The following is a 23,487-nucleotide window of genomic DNA, read 5'->3' as shown; positions in this document are numbered from 1 at the left end:
TGTAGAATTCTAGTAAATAAATACAGTATGGTTTTACTTCTATCGAAAGTCCAATGTTATTTGACCTGGATATACCACAGATGCTTGCCTGCTACGTCGAGGTGAACTAACACCTCCAGAAGATGTTCCTGCTGAAGCATGTTGAGGCAAACTGACACCCCCAGAAGGTGTGGCTGCTAGAGTAGGGGTGCCCAAGGGGCTCTGGGCATGTTGTCTCAAGGCGGCTGTTGGTGTTTTGGTTGGTTTGGAAGTACTTGATTGGGAGGCTTCTCCTACCTTCCGTTGAACAATGGCTTGAGCCACACTTCTTTGAATTATAGCATCTTCGTTTAACGGGGCAGAGTGGAGGTGAAAACTTTGGAGATGAGCAGCATCGCGCATTTGACACATATTGAGGAGGAGCATATCATCCAATGAGTTTTGATGCAGTATTGTTGCCTTAGTCTGATCAGTTTGTATTTGCTCTTGATAGATGTATTGTAGCCCATTTGCCTGGCATCCATGACGTTGACAGTCATGTTGAGTATTTACGGTGCAAAGAAGGCAACTCCACGGAATGAAGGACCATTCCTGCTGAAGAATCAGACGGAGCATAAAAACTGGCTGCAGTTGTCCAGCAGGCAATATGTGCGACGGCGGTTGGTGTAAAGCTGTTTGAATAAGAATACCATCGGGCCGGTTTTGAAGATGGTTTGGAGAGCCAACCTGCTGCAAGATCTCTCGAACACACCCTATCAGAGGCGGCTGGGATGGATGAATTTGGGCAATGACAAACTGTCCTATGGTGCATAGATCCTCGTTTCTCAGATAGACCTGGGAATTGGTTACATACAGTTGTTGGCTGGCTGCAGTATTGAGCACAATGTTGGGAAGCTTTTGGCCACATAATGTGCGATGAAATGGTTGAGGATCTGTGCCATTAGATTTGCATGAACCTAGGCCATTGCATTAGACCGCTCACTAGTAGTATAGATTTGTAAATATAACTTACCAGCCTTACTGGCAGCAGGTTTCTGCAGTCCCAAATAGCTAGCTGGTGTTGAGTCTGGAGCATCAATAAGGTGAAGACCTCCAGGTCCAGCAGTGCGCCACTCTGAATTAGCCACATTTGTTGGATCCTTTTTCCAAGACTGATAAAGCTCTTGTGGAAGAAAAAAACCACCACTAAGAAGATGGCGAATCCGATTGCCTTGCGCAAAGCCACGGGCAATATCATGTGAAGGTGCTTGGTGATTACTGTGAATGCTTTTTGCACGGATAATAGCATTGAATGACTCAAACGATTCCGTGGCAAACAATATTGCTGGCCCAAACCGACGGACATGTTCTGGAAGATGAAGAATAATGTGAAATTTGGTTTTGTTAAACCACGCGCAGGTCCATGTTGCCGTTTTCAACAAAAAGTATTTGATGTCGGCCTCTAATCTGGGCTAAAACATGATTTAATTTAATAAAACAATTTAAAGAAAGACACAATGAAGACGCACCAGGTACTCATCAATGTTAGAGATTGCTGGCTGCCAAATAACTGGAACTAACGTAGATAGGGACACCCATGCATCATAAACCTCCTGAGAAACCATGTTGTAGATGACAAATGGCGCTACTTGAGCAATAATTCGGAAATCGCGACCAGTTAGTGACCCGGCATAGTTCACTAGTGTGGAGCCATTTAATGTGGGTATACCTAGACCTGCCACACTGAGGCTGTTTAAACGAATAATCAAAGTTTGCTTTTTAGCAGGAGTAACCTGATTTTGAACTAGGTCTCTCCAAAAATATTTAACGAAACCCAGCAATACAACATGCAGAATTTTGACGGGAGTGTCCTGATGAGGATCCAAGCCTGGAATATAGATTTAGCTAGTAAATTAAAGCAAAATATTTCAATCGCACCAAGTTTCCATACGGGACTTTTGATGTCTCCAGGAAGCTTATCGACAGCCGCTTTAAGAGCTTTTTCCTTTGCCTGAGTAGAAACTTTTCCCTTATAAGATTTGAAAAGCTTTTCAATAAAGAAGTCCTGGAAAACATCCTTGATGCCAGTTTCCGTTTTTGCAGCTCTAAGTTTTGATTTTGTGCCAATCATCTTAGCTTGCTCCAAAAAAGAGTCAAGAGTAGCCATAGTCTCTTTCTTGCGACGCGGTTTGCCAATCTTAGAATCAAAGGTGATTAAAATATAAATTGTTATAAAACAACTTTTACGCACCTTTATAAAATCACTAACCCTTCGAAGCATTGACTCCATAGACTCCTTGTACCTCCGCCGTTTGTGAGAAGGCCGTGTGAAGGTATCTTCAGAATCAACATCACTATGGATTGAAAGGGTAGGAAAGTTGGGTCGAGCACAACTGTCATGTGGAAGATTTTTGTGTGGGCATTCTTGACTGTCAACTCCTTTGGCCCAGCAAATCTGGCAAAAATATTTCCCTTGCATTCCAATATGACAAGCAAACTCGCTATGCATAGGGTTGTCACCCAGAAGTGCAAATACAGGTGGAAAAATCATAACGGCCTCTTTGTGTATACAGTCCCATACCCAAATACCATGTTTTTGAGCCAATCTAAAGTTAAAATGATTAGAATATGTGCAGCAAATATAAGATAGTGACAACTTACTGAAGTTGATCAACCACACCATCAAGCATTTCTAGAGGTGGCGCAATATCTGAAGTGCATAGAAAATGGATATTGTATTCTTGTGAACTCTTTTTGCGAGGAAGACCAGCTAGAATAAATAGGTAGCTGTTGTGCTTATTCCACTTCTTGGACTGGTTTCCCGACGTATCGTCACAGTACATCCATAGCGGCAGAGAATAGACTCGGTATCCCTTTGCTAATACACGCCAACGATTGCCAATAGTAGGATCTGTACGTGTCCATTTCGACAGCCCAGGCCCCGAATGGATCGCACACCTGTTTACTTATAAGAAATTGAATAAAATATATAAAATATAGTCCATACCAAATATTCGTGAAGGGTGTGACAAGTTATACAACAAGTGATCCTTTGACAACTGAATAAAATTCTTTAGCAATTGGCTTTGCGTGATTTTGATTTCGCGATCTTCGGACACAACCCAACCACTAGGAGTATCTTCCATAAGCCAGGCTTTGGCATAAAATACACCTTCTCGGAGAAACCATTGAATAGGAATGCAGCAACGTCCATCAATCAGCATAGTTGGTTCAAAGATGAAAAAATCATTATTATTGAGCCGTATCATTGGAGTACCATCCTCAGGATTGATTTCACGCAGCCAACCCGAAGCTTGATAGGTTTCGCTAATCGATTTGCCCGTATCTTCAGGATAGAAGTAAAGGAACGGTCGGACTTGAGGATTAGACATTTCCTATTCAGATTGGTTAGAAATCAAAAGTATTCATTTGTAACATATAGATTCATACCTGGGCAAGAATTTGAGACAGAGAATTTACAAAGTATACATTGCCCAGCTTGCCCTTGTACTCCTTCGTCTCAATTCCACACAAATTCTGCAATGCCTTGTTAATGCCTTGCATAGCCTTAACGCTAGGCACATCGTTGACGCCATTGATACGCAGTAGCCAGAGAAATAAATCCAGCTGACGACGTGAAAATAGTGATCGTGGAAGGTGCATCAAAACATCAAGAGAACAAGTCTGATTTATTGATTGAGCAGAAAATCTAACCGATGGCAGGCAAAGACTCACAATTTTATCAATCCACAGATACCATTTTCGAGCTTCAGCCGGGTCGGTGTGAATACCGCGCATACGTTTTCGGGGCAAAGATTCATTATCAACTTGTTCAGTGTCTGATTAAAAGTTAAGGACTCAAACAATATGCGCTATTTAGACGTTACACACCTGAATTGGCTTGCTCATTGCTACTCTCAGAAAGCGGAGGACTGCCACCACCATCATCAGATCCATCACTCTCGTTATTAGAATTTAGAAAATCCAGAGTAGCTTGACATATTTGGGCAGACGCAAAGTCGATGGGAGATGGATCCGACATAATTTCATCATCGTTGAATAGATTCCAGTCAATCCTGGTGAGTGGAGAGACCGTCGACAAAGTGGTTGAAGAAGGTGCAGCCGAGACCCTAGAAAGGCGAGGGTCATTGGCAGGATACAAAGGCTGGTGTGGTTGACGAGATGCAGACACAAGAATTGCACGTAAGGCGTCCTCTAACAAAAGGGACTTGTTAACCGGTGGCAACGAGGTTTGTGAAGAAGCAGAGGATTTCTCTTTGGTATGAAATGCCTGCAGAGCTGTTTGGTGTTTTGTGGTGTTGAAGTGCTCATTGAGGTGGTGTTTTTGGCGACCTTTTGTATCTTGACAGACCCGGCAATAATAGAGTGTTTGACCGTGTACAACTTGTCGTTGAACGACTATTCTTAATTCAGCCGAGTAGTAAGGTGGACCGAGAGTGATGTCACTAACCAGCAGGGTCAATGCCGAAGACCATTATTAGGCTGCCGTCAAATTAGCTGCCACAAAAAAAAAGAATCAGAACACGACTGTGGTAAGGAAGTGGATTTGAAGCTATAAAACAGAGACTCATTGACGCACTGGTTATTTTGTGATTTTTAACGCGGCTAAACACATCGCCGACGGATGCTAATTTTCAGTATTAAATTTGGTTTTATTTTGTAAATCTAAACGTATTTATTTGTAACTCCGATCGACGCCAAAAAAACAGTGGCGAAGGTCCCGCCGTGTAACGAAGCCCTTGGCTTGTTTGCCCAAAGAGCTTGGAATTGATCCGTGCGTTTGGATATGGTTGGTTGTAGGCGACGCGACTACTATGTGCCGCTGTAGTAGTTGCGTGAATTCAAATGTATCGATATGATGTTGACAATATGAATCAATAACGCTTCTTGTCGAATTCTCCTGTGACCACTGACTATACAAGGTGACGCAAAGCAAATATATTGAGGCTGCCTTCCATACTTTTTCAGTTTCACTGACAGGGATAAAAAACAGTGCATCTCAAAGTTAATTTGCAGATGCAAAACGATATGTATACGATCCATTACACATTCATTTTTCTGAGTAATATATACACTCACCCTAATAATCTTATCGGAAGTGTGGATAATGACTTTTTGATCCGTCGTATCATCATGTCATGATATCCCCAAAGAGCTAGACGAACAATACGCGAAGTTCAAACACAATGAAGCTGCTAGCTTACGGTTACAGGTCGACCGCTTCCATAGTTCCCCTCTTACAGGAGGTGCAGGCTTTGTGATTCTTGACGGGTCAGAGCTATGCCCATGTTCATTCCTAGCTTTTCTCCGAGTCTAGGGCTGGTTGCGTTACTGGCAGCGGCGGTTTCTAGTGCTACTGCCTGCGAGGATGGACATACTCAGTTTCACGCCAAGGTGTTTACTCCATCTATCCCGTTACCTCCTCCGACTCGCCAGCTCGACTGGGGAGATATCAACATCATCCACACCACCGACAGTCATGGATGGCTTCTTGGCCACCAGAAAACATCCTACCCGGAGCCTAATTACAGGTACGTTAATATCGAAGAGCTTTCATGAGTCTGTGATCGGAACCCTTGATTCATTTGGGTATTTGCAGTGGCACCTTGGGAGATTTCGCGTCTTTTGTTGCGCACATGAAAGAAATTGCCATCGTGTGTGATGTGTTTATATGGTGTCCTTGGTGAAATGACTCATAACGCTGCAAAGGAACGCGACGTGGATCTATTACTCGTCGATTCTGGTGACCTCCACGATGGTAGGGGCTTTATACCCAAATTGATGAAGTTTATTCCCTTGGTGATTATTCATGTCTCCAGGTACTGGCTTGACAGATGGGTTTCCTGCTGGTGGAATAGATGCGCATGATGTACGGCTTTTTGTGACTCTAGATATCCTGGTTTTCTTATACTGATAATTTCTTTAGGCCAACCAATTCATCAAACAACTTCCATACGATGTGATGGCCATTGGAAAGTCAGTCATTGTCTTCGCATTTTTAAAAGACTTGATTTTCAACACTTCAATACGGTTCCAGCCATGAGTTGTACGTCTACGCCAACGCTCTGGACATGTAAGCTGTTTTCAGGTAATTCAATTGCTATTTTCTGAAAGTTTAATCTTAAGGCACCGTAACTTCGCACCGAGCTTGAAGGGACGGTACCTCTCCTCAAACGCCAATATCACTGTTTTCAACGAGAACGGACAAGCAGTTAGCGTCCCTGTTGGAGGTGCGTCTACGACCTCCCAAAAGTTGGAACATCGTTTGATCTGCTGCCAGAACGGTTTGCGAAATTCAAGACCAGAAAGTACGCAGTTGTTTCCAGTGTTTTATCGAATCATTCATGGTGAATGACATAGGGGCCGAAAAGTCACATCTCTTGGTGTTTTGTTCAACTTCACTAGGAACAGCCACAATACGACAATCCAGAAGGTTTCCGACATGGTCAAAGAAAACTGGGTTCGATTAATATCTTTAGCCTTATTTCATTCAATCTTACCGCATTCCCTAGTTTGTAGATGCAATTGAAGAAGAACCGGATTTTTTCTTGCTTGTTGGGTGAGAATAATCTCCTTTGCGACAACTTTAAATACCAGAACTGGGTTTTAATTTAGGCATATGCCAATTGACCTTGACTCTGAATGTGGGTTTGTTAGAAAAATATTATATTTCCCGTTTATTGACTGCATATCTAGGGTCCATCGTCTTTAACGCTGTTCGTGCTGTTCACCCCACAACGCCAATTCTTATTTTTGGTGGCATGTCTCTATCCTTATCAAACCAGAGAATCCTCCTCACCGTTGATATACCTTTGTAGGACACACACATATCCGTGATTGCCGTATGTTTCCATTTCACCAGTGTAGCTCTGGCATCTATATTAAAATTTCCCAAAATTCTTACAGTTCAACTTGATGGCCGTTCTATGTCTCTGGAAAGTGGAAGGTATATGGAAACTATAGGTAAGTCCAGTACTCTTACCTGACTGGCACCGACTCAGTACTCTCTTGGACAGGATGGATGAGTTAGTAGTGTAAATCTTCAGAATTGAAAGCCATAACTCATCTAAAATGCAGGTGCCAAATTAGATCATCAGGGCAGTAAAGAAAATATTACGTTCAGCCGCAGGTATCTGGACCCAAATCGTGCCACCTTCCAGGAAAGTTTGAGTTCCTTTAGTATTGATTGACCATAAATACTGAACTTTCATAATTAGTTCCACACCGGGAAGAACGAATTTGATTATGATACCCTTCAAGGAGAGAACATAACCATGGGTTTGAAGCAATTGGCGGAGAAATTCGACCTTTCCTTCCAGTTTGGAATTGCTCCACACGATTTCACGATCAGCCAGTAAGCCAAATATCATTTGCTGTTGCACGTCTGTCTCACAGGATGGTATTCAATCAGGGCACCATTCCCGTCCAATGGTAGCCTTCTTAGCCTATATATCGAAAATGTGCGAGCTTGTTAGCCTTGAACAAAAGTGTCATGTTCTGACAGGATATCCAGGCCGTCCCCGCCGCACTGGCTATCAACAACACCAGAGCCTCAATACCTAACCTTGTGATTACCAACTCCGGCGCGCAGAGATTCGACATCTATTCAGGCCCATTTACCAGGAACGACCAGTTAACAGCTTCACCCTTCGTCAATACATTTTTGTTTATACCTAACGTGCCTTTTTCCGTGGCCAGCAAAGTTCTCCAAGGTCTCAACGACGCCGGTGAAAACCAAAGTCGAGGTCTTTTGAAGTCAAGAGAGCGTGAACTTTATGGGAGTGGTTATGTTGATATGATTTATAATCGCTGGCTGGCAGAGCAGGACAGAAGAGGTGGGCTTGAGCGAAGGGCAGCGCAGAACTTGACACTGGGTTACGTGACCACCGATGTGAGATTCCAGTTCGTTGAATCCTATTCCTGACCGACCTAATTGGATGACTTTCAAACAGGCTTGCCCAGGGGTCGGGGACGACATTCTCCATGCGCCATTACCTTCGTACTCGATCCCAGAATTCATCAGTTCCATTCCCCCGGTAGTGGCTGACGACGCGCCAATCGACCTCATCTTTGTGTCCTTCATTGAAACGGATCTGTTACAGATCCTTAACTCAGTGCAAACGGACAAAACTTTCGTCACCGCCGACGTGTCGTTGTACAGCTCGGTTTTATCTAACGAGGTTCTAGGGCTGTATGCACAATATAATTGGAACTGATTCTTACGTCGAATATGGTTGTTTGGGTGTGATACGTCAGCCTTCAGCGCCACTGTGTGGATTCGGTGAAGTTGAATGTGTACACAAATAACAATATCGTCAAAATGCATCATTTTCCGGCGTGCTCGGACGTGCTAGCTCTGACCGTAAGTATGTTGGACAAATGTAAAAGAAAGTCACGCAACAATGGACAAAGAAAGTCATTTCCGATACTTGAACGGGTATTTCGACACCATGAACTTATATACGGAGGGCAAGCAACCGAATACATTCAGCTGGATTTAATGCCTGACTCAGCAAAAGCCTCAACCACTAGACCTGAGCGGGGTTCCTTGATAGGTTTAACCATTTTACCCCGTCGTACTTTTGTTTCACTGAGTGGGTACCTTTACCCGACAGGAGGTATTTTTCGTCCATGGGGCAAGATGAAAGCATTTAGAAAGCTAGCATCGGAAGGATCCTGAAAGTTTGCGAAACATTTGCGTAGTTCTTGTAGATGTCTTTTTTGTCGCGCATACTGTGGGTATGTGTGCCATTTCATTCCACGAGTGTGTATTACCCTAGGCGATCTACAAAATCGTCGTCATCTAAATCGAAGACTGATTGTTTTTGAATTTGCTTCATGCGATCGTCTTTGAGCATGCTGTTCACGTCGGGTAAGAGAAGGTATGGATGTACAAGGAAGAAAGGTCGTACCGAGCATCCACTCTTGCATCTTCACCTTCAACCGCAAGTACGGCTTGAGGCGTCTTTGCCTCGATAACCTTGGGAGATTAGTCAGTAAAAATACACAAGTGACAATGCATAGAAACACACGTAGTGATTATCGCAATGTGGACAAAATTCGTCGCTCTCTTCGTACACAGTCATGTCCTTTCTAAAGGCCTTTTTGCATTTCTTGCACATGAACACCATCTCGGTGGTCTTTGCCAGTTTATGCGACTGAGATTCGGCGTGGCATTCAGGACAGTCATACCACTGTTTGCAACATGGTGCTCGAATGGACACCTGGGCGTTCAAGATGTGTTTGCTGTGAAGGTTCGCATCAGCTAGTTGTGAAATGGTTCAATCACGCTGGTACTGGGAGAATCCAGCTGATGAACTTTGTAGGAGAGGCAGAGAGAGAAAAGCAGTAGAACTATACTTACCACATAGTATTGTTTTAACCAAGGATCGGCGACGAAAGAATAGGGACGATTAAAGATCGGTTAGGAGTCTGTTATGTTGTCGGTATGGTCGAAGTACAGTCTTGAAGATTCTAGGAAGTCCGGAGAACCGGCCCGGTCATCCGTAGACTCTCATTCCATGGAAGGCTTGGACGTTGGACGCTGTGCTAACAAATGGGCTACAACGTCATAGGTAACAATCGAGATAAAAAATCACACATGCTTCGAAGGAACCTGGGGTAGGTATAAAAAGGGACAACAAATAAATTCAACGATAAAGTAAATATGCAATGGTATATGGTAGAAATACAAAAACGTATTTGATAAGGAGTGTACGATTGTCAAGTTGTGACAGTAGTGATAGTAGTAGCTACATTCCCAGGCGCGAGACTGACAGCAGTTTGTAGAGAAACATAGAAATAGACATTGTGATGTGATGGTAAATAGTTTTGAACCGTTAATAATTTCGACGATCTATTTTATGTCTTGCGACTCGAGAAGGTCAAACGCGAATTGTTTCCGCTTGCATCAACCCCACGGAAGTCTATAAAAAGGCCTGTTTAATAACTAGCAACAGCAATCATCGTTAATCAAAGACTGACCAATTGGTGACCTAAAGTTCGAAATCATAGGATTGACACCTGACACTCTCAAGTTGTGGGCAGAGAGGTTGCTCTCTGACAACGTATCCACGGTGCTCATTTCTATGTCATGACCTTGTTTCTTCCGAAGGGGTTTCATTGCAGGCAAAGCCGCAGGGATATCACGCTCTTCGTCGAAGTTGTCCCAGGTGTTATGACCAATATGGAAGGCAATGTCGTTGCTTTGATCATGATGTCCATCGAGACTCAGCGTCTGCTTGACTGGCGACGAGGTGAGCAGGTAAGTGCCGCCGGTAGAAACCTGATTATTTTGGAAGGTGGTCGGTTGCCTGTGTAGTGAATCCATGTCCGCCGCACTGGCCGAGTACCCAGCTGATCGGGTTCGCTTGCGTTCCTTCGCAGCGTCGCGCGCCGCAATTTCACCCTCGATGGACCTGGGGAAGAAAATCTGAAATCATGGATAAGGTTATGAAGGAAGGATCCATTCAAGGAGCGTGACATACAACAAGTGTGATACCGGAGGAAATGCAGCAGCCAAGACCCGCAACGGTGGTCAAGAAATCTATAAAATTGAGCGTTAGAAGATTTTTGTTTTCCACAACCATTAATCGGCATTACGAACCTGTCCATAGCATGCTTTCGTTTACGTGATTGTGTGGACGAACGCCATCGACTCCCAAGATCAGCAATGGAACAGTGAACAAGAATCGGAAGACAACGCGAATCAACTGATAAATGGTTCAGTCCTGAAGATCAACAACTCAAGTGAGTTTGACATACATTAAGTTCAGAAAATTTAGTCAGCCTAACGATGGTTTCAGTGTCAACTCCTTCGGCTCTCTGTGTGATGGATTAGCATTCTGAACAATTTCGACAGAATGACGTCGTGACGACATACCAAGTTGTTTAGGAAGCTAGGGAAAGTCCATCTGTAACCAATTCAATTGAGCATGAATATATCAGAAGTTTAAAAAAATATCAGGGTTACACACAGAACGGGGGTAAACCACAAGGTCAATGAAAGACTACCCAGGCTCCCAGCTAAAAATGTAAATGCCTCACTCTGAAATCGAAGGTCAGGTTAGTAGCGCAGGGGGAATGGTTTACTTGCTAACGTACTTTGAGTGGGTCGTGCCTAGTGAAGATTGTCACCAGGGGCATGTAGATGACGGCGATTGTTGAACCCCCAATCCACACCTTGAAATAAAGGCTCTGGAACCAGTTCTGCTGCGCGGAGCCTGAGTTGACCAGGAACAGCCAAAAACATAACTCTGTGAAGTCCATCAGCTTCTATCGCTCAGAAATTCGACCTTGACATTGACCCACCTTCCAGATGGGTGACCCTTGAAAAAAGTGGCAATGTTAAAATTAGCGCTTTGACATATATTGGTACAAGTTTGCCCTTACATTTCAAGACTCCACCCGATGGAGAAAATCAACATGAAGGGGAAAATAGTACTCCTGGCAAATGGCTCCCAAAGTTGATAAGGCTTGGCGATGACTGACAGGCAAATAATCTTCAGGATCGTCTTAGGGGCGGGAAATTGAAGAAAGACTGACCCCCATGCTCAGGCAAGAAGATGAAGCCTTCATGATACTTGATACACATGTTTCCCAGCGCGTACACAAATATTAACGGTATGGTTAATAGATATGAGTACTATACAACGATTAATACAGGTCATGCTTAAATGCGAATGGATACATACAGTCATAACCCGTTTGAATGCTCCTGAGGATGCCCCGCTATTCCATCTAAACCAGAATCATGAATACATATGCAATTATTCGGTATCGGAGGAATGTTGTGTCCTACTTAAGGCATCTGAAGCGGTCGAATGACCACAGATGGAACAAAAGGAACGATCCAAGCTATAGAATTATGGATTGGTTAAGTTGTCGACCTTTTGGGGCGCGTTGCTCACCATTGCAATGAGCAATGTCCATACTAGGTAGCTTGCTGGCGACGAATGGGACATGGCTCAAGAGTCAACAGACTGGAACCGGAGAGGGATGGAGGAGGGGACAACTCCCAGTGTCTACGCAAAAAGCGGTCGATGGAAAGAGAAACCGGAGGCTTTGGATCGCATCTCGGTATATATGCAACTTGGTGGTAACAGCTTCATTCCCAAACTGAATTTGGAGAGGCTCGCGTATCTAATAACAGCCAAGTCCCTCCAAGTCCATGTGTCGCGTTTCGTTTGCAATGCACTCGGCACCATCAATAGTACCACATGCACAACGGCGGTTCGTTTGATGGATATAATGTCCCGTCGCCGGTCGGACGATATGAGTTGCGTAGATGTGTATACTTGTTGTTCGTGAATTTCCCTGTTACAAATCTGCTATTTTTGATACCACGGAGGATGAATGACCGGTGCCTCTGGTAGTACCAGATGCGACATTGACATGCTGTGTTTAAAGCGGGAACGGGATGCCATGAGATACAGAAGAGTGTGGGGAAGTATATGAGTTGCGTAGTGGCAAAGTTGGAACTTGGAAGGTCCGTCATGCAGAGAAAATGAAATTTTGTGATGTTCGATTGGGCCATGTGAAATTTCAAGTCCGAAACTAACTAACTATCAATCGCTCTCTGCACCGCCTTCAATGTCCTCAAATCCCTCTGATGACGACAAATCTGAAGTCCTCCTCTCCTGTAGATACGGCGATCTGGAGGATGTTCAGGATTATGTGAACAAGTTTGGAGCCCCGTCGCTGACCGATGTTCGAGATGAAAACAAAAACACTATTTTGCATATGATATGTGCAAACGGGCATCTTGGTGAGGGACTCCAGCCGATAACTGAGATGGAAAAACATTCTGATAGCTACAGGATAAATTGTAGACCTCTTGAGTTACCTTCTCCCTCTTGTTTCATCCGAATTGCTGTCGGCCCAAAATGTTTCGGGCTCAACGCCTCTGCACTGGGCGGCCCTCAACACCCATCTCGATATTGCAAAAAAACTTGTCCTATTCGATGGTGGTCCTGGGCGCGATCTCATTGATATAAAAAACAACGCCGGACTATCACCTCTGGGCGAAGCTGAAATCGCGGGTTGGGATGAAGGTGCTAAGTGGTTCGTTGAAGTTATGAACCTTGAATCAGAAGGATCAAAAGAGGAAGAGGAGGCTACACTCGACACTGAGGATAGGTCCAACCGCGAGATAGAGGTGGAAATTGAGGACGCCGACGGCCAGATCGCCAAAATGACGATTTCGGGGTCAACACCCAACGCCGCGTCTGAAGCTTCCGTGTCATGACCGTCCCCAAAAGAAAGAAAGCACAAGAAGTGGCGTATTTTACCTAAAATCCACCAGATGACAATCTAATCTTGTATCCGAACAGGGTACTTGGCTTCGAATCACATTCAAAGTCGTTATCTATCCCGTTCTGTCCTGTTTTCTGATATTCGATGTATCGTGGTGGGATCCAGCGTATAAATATCACATCCTTTGGACGCAACTTTAATGCCCTGTGGGCTTCTTTCCCACTCAAGGTATAAGCACATGGTTTTGGCTAGCCTTTTCTGAATTTACATCTCGACAAGCTGCGTTTCCGACACTTTCAACAAGCTTGTGTTTTGACAGAAAATCATTTCGTTACCCACCAGCCAACCTTCTACAAAGTACCTACTCTTCATCCGCTTTCATTGTTATTAACCTGTCTCCCCGATCTCCTGATTTCAAGATCAGCTGTTACAGTAGGCAGCATAAAAATTCGATGCGACAGAGATGGTTGGTTGGTTCAGGCTTCTCCAACCAAAATCTCTCGACGAGGTGATGGATCCATCAGCCTAAGCCTCCACTATCGACCTTCAGACGTGGATTGCCATACCACCCAGATGGCAATATATATCAAAGGGATATCGGGACGAAGAAGTTGTGATTTACTTCATTTTCAATCAGTGCATACATCTTCTTATGGAATGACAACGCCACAATCGAACCGGTGGTCCTGGTCTCTTGTGAGTCCTGGAGCATTCTGGCCCCATACCGAGGCATGAAAAGGCTGTATGTATCACGAATCCTTTGACGTTTTCCGACGCTCATATGGAGCTCCAGGCAAAGAATCCAATGCAGATCTTACCTCTTTTTTGAATCTTTCAGATTATACTGCAAATCCCCGACCATGCTTGCCACTAAACATAGTACAACTAGGGCGGTACAATTGATCACTACTGAGGGTATTTGGGCTGTCGCCAACGAACTTTGAAGCGTGTCTGGCAGATATAAGGCTCGATGCACCCACATAATTCTTCATGATGAAGCTGCAAGGCCCGGATTTTGTCCCGAATGTTGCTGTGAAGTTTAGGCACGTTCATAATGGGAGGCCACGATAGAACTAATGAGCTTATGTCCAGAGTACTCCGTTCGTCATAGCCTCAACAAAACAACCCTCGGACCGTCCAATGAAACATGTACGCGTAGGTTTCAAATCCAAATTATTTGATGTAAATTTACTCGTCAGTGAGCCTACGAGTACGAAGTGACAATATGCGCACGGAATTTGGGGTCAATGATCTATCCACTGTCCAGACCGTGAAATTCCATGTGCTCTCAAGTACAGCGACTGCCTAGGACATCGTGCATTTTACCTGCCAACATCAAGTCGATTTCGTGGAGCGGCTGTTCAACGGATAATTTCAACTGGACCTGAATAATTTTCAAATTCTGACAATGTATTGATTGAATGTATTGCACGCCTCTCAGCAAACATTCATTCTTGCATTCTGCGTCCGTCGCCAACCTTCGTAACGTTAGCCCGTACTACGTAGCCCCTTTTGCTTTTTCCCGGCCCTTGTCCCGACAACACCGGCAAATTCATGATGGCATCAACGATCAATGCATTTTTACGGAATTCCCACTTAAAGTGGTACTGTCTCTAAGGAGCTCCGTTCACTAAGCGCTCAATATTAAAGGCAATCTTAACACAACAAAATATCTCTCCTAACTTCCAAGTTATGACTACTTCTTCACGAATGTCTCGCAGCGCGTAGGTTAAGGTTGCTTCCGGTGAATTCCCTTTTGACTTCGTTTACTAACTGATATTTCTCAAGACGGCGACAGCCGAATGAAGTTTAACGAGATGCTCCCCACGAGTTTCAAGTTAATTAGACATTTTTGCGGGAGTAGCAGATCTATACGCCAAGACTTTGGTGTGTAAGAACCTGAATTCACTGTTAGCTATACTGGTGAAGATGTCCTCAAGCCTGCCATGCTAGACAGTGTACACTGGGACGGTTGTATCCGGCAGCAATAACGTACTCTTGGTCCGTACGCCTGCATTTTTATCTTACTTGACATCCTATGCCTCAGTTTCGACCCTGATTTTATATTCATTTGTGAATAACTCGAATAGAGATAGTCACACGAGCATTAGACATCCCCTGCGAACTTACAAGAGAATACCGCTCCAGCTCTTTAATTTTGTCAAAGAATCTTCGTGTACCCAGTAACTGGAGTCAACCGAAGCATGGGGAAAGTGTGGTGTCTGAGCCTTAATGACGAACCGATGAAGTTCCATCACAGGACTAGCAGCTTGTCAAGCTTCTCTGCCCTTCTCTGAGTCGGAATTGGTACCCATTCCCTACTAGGCCAAATTTATTCGACTAGAGGGATACATGCTTCACTACAAGGACACCGGAAGGTTCGGAAAAGATACTATTCTCTGAGAACTCCGTCGTTCCAATGGTCCAATTTGTATATGGCACCACTGCGACTGCTGCGTAGTTTTTGAAAATAACTAAAGTTTGACCGCCAAATGTATTTGTAGAAAAAATTCAAATAAGACAAGATCAAGCGTGTAACTTTGCAAGAGATACCCGTCGAAACCGCACGCAAAGAAATACATTAATTTAGAATAAATTGTTAACAGTAAACTGGGACTCCAAGAGCATTTATAAAACAAGAGGTGCCTTTCGGCTTGGACGGCCTGTGTGAACATAATAACACACGTGTCTATACGGCATTAAGGACGAGTTCAGCGCAAAAAAAAAACTACATACCGGCAATTTGATAACGTTTCTGAAGCAGACCCATGCTTCGAATATCCTGTGATTAGATACTTGGATATTTAGTGCACGGGGTGATAAGAAGAGGTCCACGAATGGCCTTTATGATATGCTCCTTAAAATATATCGCATTCTTTTGTGTTCTCCGCGAAGCGTGTTGCTGGTGAACGTCATCTGATGTGTTTCGAAGTTAAAAGAAGCAACGAGGTATTGTAAAACAAATTTCACCCCGTAATATGGCTCTACGAAATGGATATAGTTACGTCCAAATTTTATTCACTCGCTCAATGATCATTATTAGGTTTATCTGCTGCCATATCTACCAGAAGGACCTCATGTCCCTGCAGAATACTGCAGAATTTTTTAGATTAACGACGCCGACTACGGCTTCAAACAAGATCAATTGTAATTTATTACTAATTAGTATACGTACTTTCGGGAGTAGCTGCAAAACTGTTGATATACTAAAAACAGATGATAAATTGAGACTATGAGAATATAAAGAGATGTACAGGGTTCTAAGGGTTCGATTGATGTGCAAGTAACGAGAGTGTGATTCTCAGGTGGAGGATATTCAAACCCAGCGCTTTATGTCCTTGTCAAACCTTCCCTTTCGATTAAGTCATGGGAATCTCCCGTAAATTTTCCTCTCATAACTTCGGACACGACAATAGTATCATTGTCCCAGAGCAGATCGTGGAATGCCAGAAGCAAAAAAAACTGCAAGCTTACGAAATGGAATTACTTCATATACCACAGAGAAAGGGAGCGTGCCACTTCATGAAGTTCATACACGGAATGGGTAAACGAAATAGGCCGAAGACTCCGTAGTACATGCGTTGAAGGAACTCAAGCATTACCAGGCAATCAAAGGAAGATGAACGGAAATACTCACAGAAAGTTAAGATAGTATGTACCAGTTAATGTCCCGAACCTGCGGCAGTCACGGTCCAAGGTTTCACTACCAGAGATTGATCACTGCTATCTCTTTTGAGAGAGAAGTGGGTGGATTGGATGCTGCACATTTAAGGTGAGAATGAAAGAATCCGAAGAGGTAAAGCTTCCTGTAGAAAAACCGAAGCAACTGAGTAGAATTTGAAGTGAGTTGAATAGCTCAGAGTTTCGAGGATGGCTTAAAACTGCGATTGGAAGTCCGAGATCGACCTCGCCCGATTCGGTAATTGTCAATATGAATTGATCGTTCTGGGTGCCTTGGAGTACCCTAACGTGACAGTAAGAGCCGACCTCTTCTTATAAAAACCCAATGCATTTCCCTCCTTCACATCCATCTCGCAATGCCTCCAACCGTTGAACCGCTCTCCAAAGAGCTCTACGAGGAGCTTGGATCTTCTGTTCGCGGTCAAGTCTATCGGAGAGACGAACCTGGGTGAGACTTTTTGCGTCCACACTGCTAATTTGCCTTGAGTAACACATATAATCGAACGTTAGGTTCGCCGATTACTCGACTATATTCAATGGGAATGTAGTAAGTGCCTCCAAGGCAGTTGTCTGCCCTTTGGATGCAGAGGATGTCAGCAAGTACACATTGTTCGGTTTAACAATTCGGAATAATAGCTCACTAACAAATCATTAGAATTGTACTATTTTGCGTTAAGCACTCCTTGTCACCATCGGTCAAGGCTGGTGGATACGGTACCGCAGGCTGGGCCATTGGAGGCGATATAATCATAGATCTCAGCAAGCTTGCGGAGGTGGAGATCGAACCACCCAACGAGGACGGCACCTTCACCAGTCTACGTGATGTCGCATCTGTCAACAGCAAAGGGAAAAAAGTACAGTCTAATCTCTCTGTGGCTAGCTCTGGGAAACGACGCAGAGAAGAGGACGCTAATCTTCGCCATTACGATTCTGCATCTCTCGCAGTCGCTTCGTTTTTACGTGGCCCAGCTTTCCCGCCGCGTTCCTCGAAGCAGGAAGATGGTCCGTCCCCAAGCGTTCGAAGACGCATTGATCATCACGAATCATCTTCATCTTCTTTGTCTCCCGCACCTGTAATTTCTCAGACATCCTCTGGCTCGTCCAATTCTGGTTCAGACTTTCGCGAGCAATCCTCTTCTACTGTTGGCACAACTCCATCACCACCTCCAGAAGATTGTGCAACCTCGGGTAATGGTGCAAATGCACTGTATTTACCTCCAAGTATCGGTGCCCCACCGGGAGCCAACCCTTTCGGCTATCTTGACACGACAAATAATTTCCCCTCAATTCCTCCACCGACCGTTTTACCATCTTCGTATAATTCTCTTCCGGTGATGTCTTCCTGGGGTACCCCGTCAGATTCTTTGATTTCCAATGGCCCATTTAGCTTTGGGGATGCCCAGATGCAAATTCCAGCTGAGGTTGAACCTATCTACCCGCACGCATATGTCACTTTTGGGGCAGGAATGAGACAAAAAGAAATTGATACTTACACTGCCCGACAGAAATTGGAGGCCAGATATATTACGGGTAGTGGAGACGGAATTCCCTATCACGTTCCATTGTGAGTAAATGAGTGCCTTAATTTAAATTCATGTGGTTCTGCCAGACTAACTTGCGTTATATTCAGTGCGGCGCATCCTGTGGGATCTTCCATCATGCTTTTGGGAGGTTTCGGCTTCCTGAGCCGCCTACACGGATTGAGCGTTGACAACCTCGTTGAGGTGGAAATGGTGTTAGCCGATGGTCGCATTGTGGTTGCAAGTGAAGATGAATACACTGGTGCGCCGAATCCATGTATCTGAGAATAGATCGTAGACTCATAGGGCCATAAAGATCTTTTCTATGCTGTCCGGGGAGCTGGTTCTTGCTTCGGAATAGCCACCCGGTACAAGGCCAAAGCATACCCCGTCCCCGTCGTTTTCGCGGGCAATCTCTTATAGTTCGTCCCCATATAATTGAGTTTAGCATCTTGATCATAACCTCATATAATTCTTATAGCCGTTTCAACAAAGCAACTGCCCCATCTCTCATTAAGCATTTCAGGGACTGTGTCAAAGGTGCCCCTCGTGAGCTCTATGCCAATGTTCTTCTTACTGCTGGGCCAGCAGGCAAAGACTCCTTGGTAGTCATACAAATGTGTTATGTTGGCCCTGAAGACAAGGGAAAGGAGTATCTTCAGGCTCTATCGTCGTGGAATGGAGAAAGTTGCTTGTTGAATGAAGTCAACGAAAAAAGTTTCTTGCACCAACAAGACAGCGTCGCCCAAGTCCTTCGTGGAAAAGGTGCACCGTGTATGTTTCTTCTGACTCACTTGGAAACTAAAAGTATTTATTTTTTCAGCTGGGAGACAGTGGTTCATTCGCTCTGCCTTGATTTCTTCTCTACCTGATGACATCATCAATGAGACCGTTTTACAGTTTGCAGATACTCCTGTTGGTTGCAGTGAGTGGTCCTTTGTCGTGCCTCGCCCTTTGCATACGATAACATTCCCCACAAACAATAGCCTGGCTTTTCGAATTAGCTGGTGGTGCCATCAGTGACTTCGAAAATACATGTATACCTAAGTCTCAGCGCGAGGCTTCTTTCACAATTGCTGCTCTTCATCAGTGGGAAATGGACATAGACGACGACCGTTGCATAGATTCGGCGGAAGAAGTAAGTCTTTACTTTCACCTCTTCGTCTTTGTGATTTTTCCATTACTGTTCATATCACGGAGTTGGTCCCTGTTGCTAACTGACTTCCTTTCGGCAGTGGATTGCAGGAACTCTCAAACCAGTTCACGTAGGTGGACCTCTCCCGAGTGTAAGTTACCTCCACTTAATATCCACACTACGACAATCTGAACGCAGTGTTTTTACGTCTTTGGTGCTGATTCTTGCCTTTTCGATAGTTTCTCGGTCGTCATGAACCTGCAGAGCGTGTCAAAGCATGCTTCGGGGCAAACTGGTCACGTCTGTGTGAGATCAAAGGCTTCTATGATCCGAAGAACCTATTCAAGAATTCCTTTTGGCCTCTCGATGCTGAGGGGGAGATCGTGGAACCTCAGACACATGAGCCTCCCACGCCAGAGTTTCTGACAACTTCTGTTCGGGGACAAAAGCGAAAAATCTTCACCTAGATATGGTGGCTCAAATTTTCGTCGCCAGTTGACGCCAACGATCTATTTTACGACTCAAAGAGGACGCCAAATCTGGTATTTTGGCACGCATATACTCATCTATTGTTTGTGAATCTCACTCATCTTTGTAACACGTCGTATTCGTGGAATTTTTTTGATTTTTTGGGTTCGTAGTTATTCACAGGATCAAAACCCTCTTTATCCCATGTCACGGATACTTACTTCCATATATACATTTTGGATAACCAGGCGAGAATAATAATATGGTTTTACCTTCCCATAGCATAGCAGGCAATCAACGATTTACACCACCACGGCGATTTTGGGAGCACATGTGTGATGTCATCAAGGCGTCTAATTCAAATGTGGACCGAAGTTGAATTGGAAAACATTCTGTTGATGACGCATGCCACTACATGTAACGTTTGGGAAACGAGTGTCTACTTGAAGTGTTTTAAATTGGCTTGGCGTTAGCAATCTTCTTCTTTGCAGCGGCAGCGGCAGCCTGAGTGCAGCACAGTGTCTTGATTCCAGTGATGCAGCAGGCGCCGTCGCCGCACCCGCCACGATCGATCTCGGTATACCCTTGGGCGCACGAACCTGCACAGAAGGGTGCAGTGCCCTCCCAGTGGCATCCGTTGGGTGCCGTGCCGTCCTGCGCGAATTGAAGGGAGGAGGTTGTGTCCTCGGCAGGAGAGGCGAGCACGGTAGAGGCGCTGGCGAGGAGGGCGCTGAAGACGATGAAGAATTTCATTCTATTAGAGTGTAAAGTTGTCAGTGTTTGGTGGATCACATCCACGGCTGCAGAATGTACTTACGCTTGTTCGCAATCTATCCCAAGTATAATGATGATTTGAAATCAGTTGAATAGAATGGTTGGAAGAGTGCAGGTGGCTTACAATAGTAAACGAGATACTTCGCTGAGGATATTCCACGATCCATGCCTCTCCTTTATACCTTTTCTCCAAGCAAATTTCTACCGGTTTTTCTGCTTTTTGTTGCGATTATTCCGTAGTTTCTTCAACATTACGATACCTCTATTCTGTAAGGGGATCTGTGATGAGTACTAAATATTTAGTAGCACTTACCTTTGTCGCAGATTGCGTGGAATAGCAAGGGAGATATGCTATAGCCCCCTTATCTTTCACCTCTTGAATACCCATGCGTCTGCCTTCAAACCACAGCAAAACTTAAGTCCCAAATTTACAGATTTGTAAGTTAATAGTGCATCGACTTCAAGCTAGCAATTGTTTTAGTGTTTTGATAGGATAGCCTTTGATTGACAGAGAAGGCCGATGTTTACTATTTGGGGGCATAGGACTTGCTCCAAGGCGTCTTAAGTTATGAGCTGGACGCATTGAGGACTAAACTTGGAACTATATTAACGTGTGTAAAATCATGCAACAGAATTTTAGCGTCTCCATCCACATGACATAAAGGCTTACTATGTATTTGAATCCCATTAAATGCTTGGATGAGGCGATCTCTGTGTTTGCGTCTTTACGTGTCAAACACACGAATTGCTACTACAAACTCGTGTCCAAGGCTTGATTACGATCATTATACCATGATTTTGGGGATACCTATGCGCTTTCATAGAGTATACACCTACAGCCTAATTCTGATTCCAGAGGACCAAACAAGTCCATTCGTCCTTCCGTGAACCAAAACGAAAGGGTGGCAAGAAAGAGAGCGAAAACAAAAGAAAAAACAGTGAGAGGTAAAAGATGAGTGCAGAAGGGTGATAAAGAGAGAGAGAGAGAGAGTATGTTCATCCAAGAAGAAAGAAAAATGAGATGGGTGTCGGTTGACAATACGAGTTTCATGATGATGCAAGGCCCATATTATGATAAGTGGTATTGAGAGTGTGTTGGATTCCCGATTCCAATTCCGAAGGACAACATCGTGCAGTAATGCTTCATGTGTATAAATGCAGGCTATGCCATATGCAAAGAGATTTAGAATGAGAGTGGAAGAGAAAAGAAAAGGAGCAGAGGAAAACAAGAAATAGGGAAACGTGACCCAGTGCTGGTTCGGATTCCCCGGCAATCACTCGGCATTCCCGCCGGACAATGTCTGGACTGCAATCACCAGCAAAAATACCGCAGTCAAAGTGAAGCCGATTGATGCCGGCTAAAAAAGGGGGCAATCCTTACAGGACTGGTGCCTTATAAGAGACGATCCTCTGAGGGAGGATTTGCAACAATGCAATACAATAGAATACACGGTGATTTATACAAGTATATCTCACTTATCATCTTTACAACAAGTCGCAAATATGGTATTTTCATGAATTTTTCTTGGCTTCGCAATTTGCCGGACTAAAGGCTTGATGGTCATGACTCATCAAGGCGCCTAATTTGAATGGACCAAAATAACTCAGGCTATGGAAGGAAGGCAACAGTGCCAACATTGAAAAACTCTTCTCTTGACAGCGTAAACATTTGATAAAATGGGTACATAACTGTGTGTACGATATGCTCCATCGAATTTAGAATGTTTTAAATTTGCTGGGGATGAGTGATCTTCTTCTTTGCAGCGGCAGTGGCAGCCTTGGTGCAGCAGAGCGTCTTGGTGCCGGTCCAGCAGCAGGCGCCGTCGCCGCAATTGCCACGGTCGATCTCGGTATATCCTTGGGTGCACGAGCTTGCACCGCAGAAGGGGGCTGCGCCCTCCTAGTAGCAGCCGTCCGGTGCGGGACCGTCCTGCGCGAATTGAAGGGAGGAAACACATCTGCAGAAAAAGAAAAAATTCAGTAGTGCTATGGTTGTATAATAGGCTGGGTAGTCTTGTTGACTGCCCTCCTATTTTATTGCTCCTGTAGCTTCCTACCAAAAGTCAGTAGATTCTGTAGATTTCTTAGTCATATATGTAGCTTTTGTAGTCTTCTGTAATTTTAATAAATAGTATAATATTAATCTATAGGTACTACATTGCTAACTATATATTTTTATGCGCAATTTAATATTGAGTAAAAATCATTAATAGGACAGTTGGTATCATTAATATCTTTATTAGCCATTCTACTCCGTCCAATTAGCTGACTTTGGATAGTAAGCCTCCATCCAGTCTAACAATATATTATACCTCTATCTAACTCTCTTCAACTTGTCTACTATCAGAATCTGTTAAGTAAATAACAACAGAAAAGATATGGTTAGGACTAGAATCGAACCAATGACTCCCAAGTATGTTGCCAATACTTTACCACTGAGCTATATGACCTATAAATAGATTGAGAGTTATATGTCAATATCCACTATTGAATCCATTATTTGGACTCTGTGTTGTGTTTGTTAACATTGACATTAGTATTGTTGTTATTCCACTTATTCTATTCCATCTAATTCCATATCATAAAATCCCATAACTCAATTGACATTTATGCTATAGTCCATATTGTTTTGTAAAGTCTTATGGTCTACTGGTTAAGGACAGTCTATTTTTGGCT

The 23,487-nt window shown here is 44.0% G+C and overlaps 7 protein-coding genes across 7 annotated transcripts; 3 read left to right on the top strand and 4 right to left on the bottom strand.

Moving 5' to 3' along the window:
- Positions 1 to 39: 39 nt before the first annotated feature.
- JR316_0002536 (uncharacterized protein) lies at positions 40 to 4,000 on the bottom strand (the record flags this gene model as incomplete). Its single annotated transcript, XM_047888328.1, has 10 exons — positions 40 to 935; positions 992 to 1,430; positions 1,488 to 1,846; positions 1,897 to 2,155; positions 2,228 to 2,564; positions 2,620 to 2,923; positions 2,966 to 3,353; positions 3,409 to 3,585; positions 3,694 to 3,797; positions 3,850 to 4,000. 10 exons carry the CDS (start codon positions 3,998 to 4,000, stop codon positions 40 to 42), a joined length of 3,414 nt encoding a protein of 1,137 aa, XP_047753251.1.
- A 1,259-nt stretch (positions 4,001 to 5,259) lies between these two features.
- JR316_0002535 (uncharacterized protein) lies at positions 5,260 to 8,195 on the top strand (the record flags this gene model as incomplete). Its single annotated transcript, XM_047888327.1, has 19 exons — positions 5,260 to 5,510; positions 5,579 to 5,633; positions 5,689 to 5,737; positions 5,799 to 5,848; positions 5,906 to 5,955; positions 6,017 to 6,052; positions 6,106 to 6,209; positions 6,260 to 6,287; positions 6,340 to 6,439; positions 6,492 to 6,538; positions 6,595 to 6,623; positions 6,676 to 6,793; positions 6,842 to 6,925; positions 6,981 to 7,004; positions 7,077 to 7,143; positions 7,197 to 7,333; positions 7,391 to 7,439; positions 7,493 to 7,870; positions 7,932 to 8,195. The coding sequence occupies 19 exons, from the start codon at positions 5,260 to 5,262 to the stop codon at positions 8,193 to 8,195; spliced, it is 1,920 nt and encodes a 639-aa protein (XP_047753250.1).
- A 555-nt stretch (positions 8,196 to 8,750) lies between these two features.
- Positions 8,751 to 9,348, bottom strand: JR316_0002534 (uncharacterized protein; the record flags this gene model as incomplete). The annotated part of the gene is made up of 4 exons (XM_047888326.1): positions 8,751 to 8,838; positions 8,892 to 8,959; positions 9,012 to 9,225; positions 9,344 to 9,348. 4 exons carry the CDS (start codon positions 9,346 to 9,348, stop codon positions 8,751 to 8,753), a joined length of 375 nt encoding a protein of 124 aa, XP_047753249.1.
- A 492-nt stretch (positions 9,349 to 9,840) lies between these two features.
- On the bottom strand, positions 9,841 to 11,124 carry JR316_0002533 (uncharacterized protein; the record flags this gene model as incomplete). The annotated part of the gene is made up of 8 exons (XM_047888325.1): positions 9,841 to 9,905; positions 9,964 to 10,411; positions 10,467 to 10,525; positions 10,586 to 10,691; positions 10,744 to 10,803; positions 10,862 to 10,892; positions 10,956 to 11,026; positions 11,083 to 11,124. The coding sequence occupies 8 exons, from the start codon at positions 11,122 to 11,124 to the stop codon at positions 9,841 to 9,843; spliced, it is 882 nt and encodes a 293-aa protein (XP_047753248.1).
- Positions 11,125 to 12,570: 1,446 nt separating this feature from the next.
- On the top strand, positions 12,571 to 13,225 carry JR316_0002532 (Ankyrin repeat-containing protein P16F5.05c; the record flags this gene model as incomplete). Its single annotated transcript, XM_047888324.1, has 2 exons — positions 12,571 to 12,745; positions 12,810 to 13,225. 2 exons carry the CDS (start codon positions 12,571 to 12,573, stop codon positions 13,223 to 13,225), a joined length of 591 nt encoding a protein of 196 aa, XP_047753247.1.
- Positions 13,226 to 17,270: 4,045 nt separating this feature from the next.
- On the top strand, positions 17,271 to 20,036 carry JR316_0002531 (FAD-linked oxidoreductase; the record flags this gene model as incomplete). The annotated part of the gene is made up of 10 exons (XM_047888323.1): positions 17,271 to 17,362; positions 17,425 to 17,514; positions 17,570 to 18,478; positions 18,545 to 18,696; positions 18,751 to 18,856; positions 18,916 to 19,199; positions 19,258 to 19,359; positions 19,421 to 19,572; positions 19,670 to 19,720; positions 19,809 to 20,036. The coding sequence occupies 10 exons, from the start codon at positions 17,271 to 17,273 to the stop codon at positions 20,034 to 20,036; spliced, it is 2,166 nt and encodes a 721-aa protein (XP_047753246.1).
- A 454-nt stretch (positions 20,037 to 20,490) lies between these two features.
- JR316_0002530 (uncharacterized protein) lies at positions 20,491 to 20,978 on the bottom strand (the record flags this gene model as incomplete). Its single annotated transcript, XM_047888322.1, has 3 exons — positions 20,491 to 20,791; positions 20,855 to 20,867; positions 20,936 to 20,978. 3 exons carry the CDS (start codon positions 20,976 to 20,978, stop codon positions 20,491 to 20,493), a joined length of 357 nt encoding a protein of 118 aa, XP_047753245.1.
- Positions 20,979 to 23,487: the final 2,509 nt, after the last annotated feature.

Source organism: Psilocybe cubensis, chromosome 2 (genome assembly GCF_017499595.1).
Source record: "Psilocybe cubensis strain MGC-MH-2018 chromosome 2, whole genome shotgun sequence".
Taxonomy (NCBI): Eukaryota; Fungi; Basidiomycota; class Agaricomycetes; order Agaricales; family Agrocybaceae; genus Psilocybe; species Psilocybe cubensis.
The sequence above is the reverse complement of the archived record's forward strand: the minus strand, read 5'-3'. Positions and strand labels throughout refer to the sequence as shown.